Source organism: Scardinius erythrophthalmus (genome assembly GCF_964197995.2).
Source record: "Scardinius erythrophthalmus genome assembly, chromosome: 19".
Lineage (NCBI taxonomy): Eukaryota > Metazoa > Chordata > Actinopteri > Cypriniformes > Leuciscidae > Scardinius > Scardinius erythrophthalmus.
This window is the reverse complement of record NC_138239.1, coordinates 19,263,197-19,272,369: the sequence shown is the minus strand read 5'-3', so window position 1 is coordinate 19,272,369 and position 9,173 is coordinate 19,263,197. Positions and strand designations below refer to the sequence as shown.

Below are 9,173 nucleotides of genomic sequence, written 5' to 3'. Positions count from 1 at the left end.
GCATTATGGGTATTCTCCAGCCGTTGTGTGTACGAAATACGGATGTTTGGATTATTTACTATGACAATTTCATCTAAGGTTGTATAAGTCAGTTGTAGTTGTTTTGTTTCTGCTCATCTCTTCTCTTTTCTTGTCTTGTTGTTCCTCTTATCTTCAGTGATTCTGCTTGTTAACTGCAGGTGTTCGTCACTGCTCAATCATCACTTGTAGAGTAAATCTACTTTATTTCACTTACTGCAACATTGCTTTGGTGTTACTTTTACTCTCTATAGATTGGGACCATATTAAAACTAAACAGTGTTTGTTTAACACTGAGGATTTTACTGTGTAGGCCTACCAGCAACATTGCGTTTTTCTTTATTAAATAATTGATTCAAATTAATTTGGAAAATTGACTTGGTCTGTAACTATGAACACCAACTAGGAAACGTTTTATGTAACACATAAGCAAGTTTTGTTGTGGTCTTGCATCATACCAGTACTCAAAAGACAACATATGCTGGTTCATCAGCACACCAGCATCCCAAGCTGGTCCCAGCATGCAAAACATACCTTATTCTGGTGATCAGCAATGCTGCAGGGAAGCGCAACCTTCCGTTTGAGAAGCACCCTACATGCAATCTCGGTATTGCGGTGCATTATGGGATTGAATATCTGTTCATGAGTATCTGAATCAGAGTTATTCTATAATGTCCACTATGTTTTCAGACACCACTACAAATGGCTGTTCTCCCAAATAGTGCTCTTTTTAGAGGGGGCGATTTTTTTTTTTTTTTATGGATGTTTTCACCTTATTTGGGATTGTTCATTCAAAAACGCACACTAATATAATTGTAATATTATTGGATAAAGGAACAGAATAGAGGTGGAGATCTACAATAAACAAATGGGAAAAATCTTTTTCAAATCTAGTTTAAAACACATTAATTTCTTAGAAATGTATCTTATGTGCTAATTGTGCATTGGTTTTGAACTTTTTATGTGGTTTTATACCATTTTAAAAAAGGCATAGAAATGAAGTAAGAATAACAGTTTTCAAATAGGCCTATTGATTAACAATGTAGTTTAGTTAAAAAAAAAAACACCTTGGGAGAGAAAGAAATAATTTAAAAGGTTAATGCTTAACTGTATTTTAATACAGAAATAATTTTTTTATTGTCTTTTGTACCTTGCATTATCTTGTTTAATTTCAGAGAGGCACAATGAATGCAGACAACAGTGACAAGAACAGCTGTTTAGAAATGCTTTATTGAATTGCAAAAATACAACTTGTCTTTAGATTAATTTGCTGATTGGTTAATAAAGATTGCTTGGTAATGTTTAAGGTGATGATCGAGAAGATGATCAGTTCATTCCTTTGACTTCTCAGACTCCTTCACACCAAGCTTTGAATGACAGTGACCGGACAGTCATTAGTAAAAGGCTCCATGTTAATACATCAAAAACTGGCAGGTAAATTAATTCGAAAACATACCTGCTACTGAGTTTGATTGGCCCCAGCGTCACAGTATTGGTGTGGTAGGTGCTGTCAATGGATCTCTTGCGACGGAAGCGGCAACCTTGGCGGCAGCGAGAGTTGTAATCGTTATCGGGGCAGATGATCACTTTACACTGCAGGTACACGTAGGCATGAGTCCGGAGGAACTTGAAAGCCTGGAATCTGAACTGAGCATAATAGTGCTGACCGCTGGTGTAGGAATAATATGTGTTGTCTCTGGGACAGCTACAAAAGATAAAATAAGAGAAATTACTTGGATTTGAAAGATAACTAAATTTGGACTATAGTCAAACTCAATCACATTGAGTTAGTTTCACTATTAATGCAAATGAGTACAAGAACTACAGTACGTAGCAACATAATTCTTACTAATACTGTCTTACCCGTTACGCAGCAGGTCATAGGAACGATTTTTGAAGTCATTGGGATTTGGAGATGCTACACAGGTGTCCAGGAAGAGATCCAGGCTGCTGTCAGGCCTGTTTAGCTTGACTTGAACATACAGAAGCTGGTTCAGGTTCACTTCATATGGAGAGTCATAAATTTGTTGGTAGAAACTGCTGGAGGTGTAGAAGGCTATGCTGGCATTGAAGCGTCCCGTTCCTGTGATGTTGGCAGTGATGATCTCCCTGGCCTTGTAGAATATCTGGACCATAGTGTCAGGCTCCATTCGGCAGCCCACATGTAGTAGGAAATGTGACTGACGAGTGATCTCACCCGACTGAGACTGAGATGCCCGCACATTGTTGGTGTAGGACACATAACCGTTCATCATCTAGGAGAGAGAGACAGAGGGAAGGTGATGTTGTGTGGTAAACATGCTCCTCAATTATGCTAACTAATCCGACACAGCAAATTCAAGCATTAAATGCTGGATCTGACACTCATGTAGATCATACCTCTTTGGCGGTTCCACATGTGTTGAGAGAGAAGCCTGGGAACTTACTTAGCCTGGGAAAACCCAGACAACTTCCAGCAAATTTAGATTTGCTCTGCAAGTAAGTCTGGCAAAGAGCTCATTCAAGTCCATTTCCCCATGCCGAGAAATCAAGGCACCAATCAGAAACGTTGAGGCGGGCTTTACACATGACGATCGCTCTGATTGGTTTTAGGTCTAGCCCAGGGGTCGGCAACCCAAAATGTTGAAAGAGCCATATTGGACCAAAAAAAAAAAAAAAAATCTGTCTGGAGCCGCAAAAAATTAAAAGCCTTAAATAAGCCTTATAATGAAGGCAACACATGCTGTAAGTGTCTATATTAGCTTTATTAGCCCCCTAGTATCAAAATGATAAGTAGGCTACAAATACATAATGAGCATTCATGATTAACGTTAAATGTTTATTTTACCTGCAGCGCATCCTGGAGAGAATGAAGCACCACGTGACTACTCTGCTGTACAATGGTGCTGTTAATTTAATTTCCATTATAATTTTAATGTATTATGTTTCGTTTTATTTATTCGTGTATTATTTTTACAACGTTGAAAAACTTTAACCCAAAAGCGACCGTTTTTCAAGGCGACCGTTATTTAGAATGTGTCACTTTATGGTTTCCATGGTGACGCGTCATTGCGTGTCACGTGACACACCGCAGCAACAGCAGAGCTGAATGAATGATGATCTGCTTTTATGTCATTTTTCCTTTTTTATTCAAAATATTAACAAATTTTTTAGATATGGCATGAAATATCTGATATTCCAATTGTCAAATATATGCAAGTGGAAGTGTTTTGTTGTTTAAACACCTTTATAACGATCGCGTTAGTTGAGCTGTATGCGCGATGGGCGCCGCCATCTTAGTTTGTGCCGCAGATGCAGTTCAGAGAATCGGATCTGTTGGATTTACAACACGTGAATTCATCCACTTCTCCCGAAATACATAAAAGTAAGTGGCTGGTGAACTGGGAGAAGAATAGAGTAAACTTTAAAGTTACTTACACAATGTGTATCTGATATGAATAAAACGTATATAATGGAAATGATTATTATTGCCTCTTCCTTTAACATCATTGTATATTTTACAAACTCTAAATGTATTGTTTTTTTAGTACTTATATGTCTAAAACCTAACATAAACATGTGGTTGAAAACACGGAGAAGTTGTGTTATATGACAGGTCTGAGCGCGCCTGTCTCTGGCTCAGCGCCAGCCAACGCGCAAGAGCACATTTGAATTTAGCAATTGATCACGTCATGCACTGACCGTTCTAATCACACGATGTGATCGTACGTGCGAAAGGGTTATGAATGTTTGTCATGTTTTTCCTCCTACAGAAATTATATTAAAACAAAAAATATTTTTTCCATTTTCATATTTTTGAAAAAGCTCCAGGGAGCCACAAGGGCGGCGCTTAAGAGCCGCGGGTTGCCGACCCCTGGTCTAGCCTATCCAGAGGCATTTGAGCGACGTCCACTCCGACGTCCGTTGGTGAAGCACACCAACTTTTAAATGCATTATTATATTCAAATTGCAAACACATGAGGATGAACGTGCTACTACATTTCTCTCTCCGAAACGGTAGGGAATTAAATTAGATTTAATAGAGGATTTTAACTGTGACAAGATGATTGACAGGGCAGTTTACATGACGGGATGCACGCGACAGATCCGTCCGATAAAGATGACGAAGTAGTATGTCCCAAAGTTGCCTACTTTTTTGCTACACATTCAAAAGTAAATACATTTTCTTCACAAAAAGAGTACATATGGCGTAGTGTAACCATAGACTGTAAAATAAAATAGAGTGTAACATAGGCGAATTGGGACGCAGCATATGGCTTTACACATGACGATCTCTGATTGGTTTTAGGAGTTTTAGGTCTATCCAATTGTGCCCAGAGGCATTTGAGCGACATCCGTTGGTGACACCCCTTTGGAAATGAGTTATTAAAGGAGCTTTGCCAGACCATATCTCAGTTACTACTGAGAATGGTCTGGTTTTAACCAGGCTAATGCTTACTAGCCCAACACATCAAATTCAAGCATTAAAAGCTGGATCTGACACACATATCATACCTCTTTGGCGGTTCCACATGTGTCGAGAGGGAAGCTGAACACAACCTCAGTACTGTTAATAGTGGGTCTGCAAAGATTATCATCCACATAAAGGTCATTTCCACTTAACCCAAGTGAGCTCAAGTAAGTCCTTTGAATGACAATGACCATGTTGTCTGAGGAACAATTCACATGACCTGCAATACAAATAATTTCATCCCCTCAATCTAATGTTTGTGCAAGAATATATTTTAAATCCAGGAAAGACAAAAGTGTTGAATGTTTTATAATAGTTATAGCTGTTTAGCATCTAAAAGTTGTTATATTTTAGTTATTTAACATGGTATTACCTTCATCTGCAGTCAGAGAGCTTGTGAAATGTGCCTTGAAACCATGGCTGACACCAGAGTAGTCACTCCTGAAGACAACAGTCAGGTATCGTGAAGAAGAGAGAAACAGCTGGTTGGTGGTGTCATTGAAGCAGACCTTTCCCAGCTGTGGATGACCAGTGGAAGAGCCGTCATGTATAGAGATGTAGTCACAGTTACAGCAGCGCTCCAATCTGGAAGAATCAGAAAAAGATCTTTAAAGACATTTAACCTCATTTGAATTAAACAAGCCATATAACTGGTCCCACCTGCAGGTCATTAGTGGTACTGCACAAACTCTAATAAACCCCAAATAATAACACTGGTCATAACAGTAAACAATAATTTATTAATTATATATTAAATTATATGCTAAAAGAAAATTTTATTATTATATATGTAAAATATGGTAATAAATATGATGTTTTCATCAATCAAATGTTATGTTTGCTTGTAGATGCAAACATAAGTACCACTAGTAGTTCCACCAAACTTAAGATCCATTGTTCCACCAAAATTCAATCAATCACAGCTGAACTCTCACTTACTGCACATCAGCAAATGACAGGAAGATCCTCTGTCCTTGCTGAGCAGAGATATACCACACACAGTAGGCATTGTCATGGTAATAGTTTGGGTAGTTTGGACTGGAAAACACCCCAGATTCATACAGGTGTCCTCCACACTGAGGTTGAGAAACTGGATCATAATACCCCAAAATACATGGCATAGCAGTAATCAGCAGTGTCAAGGCATGTAGGAAAAGAGGAGAAAAACATCACAATTGGTAAATTTTGCACAATAGATGCTGTGGAGAGAGTTGTTGATCAACTTTGAAAGGTTTTGTGTAGCCAATTCTCACAAAAAGATGCCTTGCACATATATTTTGAAAACCATATTTGTTAATTGTCCAGGTGATATTTTACGAAATTTAACAAATCTGTTCTACAATAAATATGTAATAGCTCAGTGACACTATCCATTCCAAATTATCTATGGCACTTCACAGGTGACAATTAAAGATACTCTGCATGTGACACATTTCACACACACTTTTCACCCATAATCTTTACCTAAAGGCACAAACACACTCATATACCTATTCAATGCTATGTTCTACTCATACATATATTAAGGTCACATTATAAACATTTACCTGCACAGTAAACCAAATAACAGCTACTTGGCCCAACAAACTAGCATTCACGAGTTCGCACACAATCAGATTAGTGAAGACATCGGTGAGGGTCAATGACACGGTCCTGTTCCCTGTGCTATGAATGGTCCACATGCATTATTAATGTAGTTATTAGGGAATTAGGGGCTGAAAAATTCACCCATCCAATCTGTCAGATAGCCACCACATGATTCTTCCCATAGAGATGGAAAACTGTCACAACTGTAATTATGAAATATGAAATTTGACATACTGTAGCAAAAAAGGAGATGTTGAAATTCATAATATCATAATATAGTTCAAGTTCTTGTCAGTATTTTGCTTGTGTATGTTTTGGCCTCTAGAGGTCCTCATTGTGCTCTCGTGCCCAGATTACTCAACTTTTAATTAGTGTTAGTATTTTCACATGTGTCAGCTGTGTTTCACATTCAGCTGTGTGCATTTAAGTGATTCTGTCTCCTAATTTCTTTGCTTGGAGTTTAGTTGTTCTGAAGCCAGTTGCCTGAGTAAGTGTTCTTAGCCAGGACATTGATGGACTTATGTCTTGCTAAGAGTCTCCAGATCCCCACTGACTCACTCGCTGCCCCTTTGACAGTTACTGCACTGGATGGAAGACCTCTGGGTCCTGGGAAGGTAACCCTTCTTACCTCTGTCCTTCACCTCTCTATTCACCAACACCACGAGGAGTTGTGTTTCCACATGATACCAGAGTTCTCTGTTATCCATGGTCACCCATGGCTTCTTCACCATAACCCTCATCTTGACTTGTCCACTGGCACTATCCTCAATTAGGGTGCCACTTGTCATGTCACCTATTTGATCCAGAGTTCCCCTGACCCTATTCCCGAGTCTCAAGAACCCCAACACCTATCTCAAGTACCCACTCAGTACCTCCTCTGATAAATGATATCCTTAGAGACATGCTCATGTCAAACCTGAGAAGTGTGAATTCCATGTGACCCAAGTACAGTTCCTGGGATTCATCATTAAGCCTGGCCATATTCATATGGATCCCGGAAAGTTAAAGCAGTCATGGATTGGCCCGTCTGTGAAGGAGGTGCAGTGATTTCTTGGTTTTGACAACTTTTATTGAAAATTAATTCTGAACTTCAGCTCTGTGGTGGCTCCCCTATCAGCTCTCAATAAACAATGCTGGGTTTTGCCTGAAGCAGAGTCTGCCTTCAGTGAATTCAAACTCCACTTTACTTTACAGCACCCATTCTTACTCTCCTAGACCCAGACAAACTCTTCGTTGTGGAGGTGGATGCTTCGGATGTGGGTGTTTGGAGCAGTCCTTTCCCAGAAGGGGGTGGATAACAGACTTCATCCATGTGTATTCCTTTCATACTGCCTTACACCAACAGAGAGGAATTACCATGTGGGAGTTACTGGCTGTTAAACTGGTGCTGGAAGAATGGAGACATTGGCTTGAGGGGGCCAAACACCCATTTCAAGTACTCACTGACCACATTAATCTAGAGTACATTCAGCAGGTCAATCGACTCCACCCTCATCAGGCACGCCGATCTCTATTCTTCAACCAGTTTGTTTATTTTGGCTCCAAAAATATTAAACCTAATCCACTGTTTTGAGTATACGCAAGCAGTAACCAAGAAGATCCTATCTTACCCATTATCCCGAGCTGGCCGCTGTATGATGGGAACTTGAAAATACAGTAAGACAAGCCCAGGCCCGGGAACCAGACAAGCCAGCCAACCTGCTTGTGTGTCCCTAAAGCTGTTCCAGGCACTACTCGCACCCTTGAATTCCTCCAGGGACGGTTTTGGTGGCTGAACATCAAGGAGGATACCAAAATCTTTGTAAGTGTCTGTCCCACATGCAATCAGGGGAAGGTCTCTCATCGCTCATCTCAGGGGTTGCTCCATCCTCTCTCTATACCTAAAAGACCCTGGTCACACTTCTCTATGGATTTCGTGTCTTATTCAGCTGTGTGTATTTAAGTGACTCTGTCTCCTAGTTTCTTTGCTTGGTGTTTAGTTGTTCTGAAGTCAGTTGCCTGAGTAAGTGTTCTCTTACATTTGATACATTTTATTATCTCTTGCCTTTGGATTATACCTTTCTCTGTTTATTTTTTGTGGACTTTCTCTGGATTTTATTTACTCTAAGATCTTTTAAATTTTGAAATATTTTTTGTGGAATGCCCTTTTTGGACTGGTTTTGTTATTTGAGAATTACATTTAGCTGTTTTGTTGTTGTTGTTGTTGTTTTGTTCCAGCTATGGATTTTTTATGCTTGAACTATTACACAAATTTACAAAATTTACAATTTATGCATCTCAACTTCTTCTAAGTGTATCTTACTAATGGGTTCACCATTCTCCAGTGGCTCAGGGATTGAGAGTCTGACTCTCATGGCGGAGACCCGAGTTAAAGTCCCGGCTATGATAGTTCTATTCTTTTAATCACATACCTACAAAGACCCAGTTTGCATGAAATCCTCTTCTTGTTACACTTGCATCACTGTAGAATAGCACAGTCAGATCATTGTTGCTTGATTTGAAAGACTGGTTCCTGTACTCTCGTATTTCGTCCAGTAAAGGGTGGAGGGTAGAAGGACCATCATATACTCTGATGTAATCACAGCACTTCTCTAAACTAGCAGGCGGAAAAGAGAGAAACACATGCGAATGTAATTATGGTTTGTCCACCATATTAGTATTGTGTAGCAATGTTTTCTTTGACAAAGGAAATCTGAAAGTTGCACATTTTTAGTATTCTCAGTTCCAAAATTAAGAAAATCAAATAGTGTCCTACTCAACGTCGGTGAAGGTCAGTGACACAGTCCTGTTCCCTGTGCTATGAATGGTCCACGTGCATCGTGCATTATTAACGTAGTTATTAGGGTATCGGGGGCTGAAAAATTCACCCATCGAATCTGTCAGATAGCCACCACATGATTCTTCACCTAGAGATGGAAAACAGGATAAAAAGATAGTCACAACTGTATGAGAGAATGACTAGAAATTTCAAATCGCAAACTAGGAGAGGCTGAAATTCATGGTACAGTATATCATAGATCAAGTTCTGTTCATTTCTTTTAATCACTTACCCAAAAAGATCCAGTTTGCATGAAATCCTCTCTTTGTTACATTTGCATCACTGTAGAAAAGCACAGTC

The 9,173-nt window shown here is 39.3% G+C and overlaps 1 protein-coding gene across 1 annotated transcript; it reads right to left on the bottom strand.

Annotated features, from left to right (window-relative positions):
• Positions 1 to 1,229: 1,229 nt before the first annotated feature.
• LOC308707439 (CUB and zona pellucida-like domain-containing protein 1) lies at positions 1,230 to 8,955 on the bottom strand. The gene is made up of 8 exons (XM_081393952.1): positions 8,811 to 8,955; positions 8,467 to 8,651; positions 5,408 to 5,558; positions 4,842 to 5,053; positions 4,513 to 4,688; positions 1,882 to 2,273; positions 1,475 to 1,723; positions 1,230 to 1,385 (listed from the first exon to the last, which is right to left on the bottom strand). The coding sequence occupies exons 1-8, from the start codon at positions 8,924 to 8,926 to the stop codon at positions 1,376 to 1,378; spliced, it is 1,491 nt and encodes a 496-aa protein (XP_081250078.1). The 5' UTR covers positions 8,927 to 8,955; the 3' UTR covers positions 1,230 to 1,375.
• Between the last annotated feature and the right edge of the window lie 218 nt (positions 8,956 to 9,173).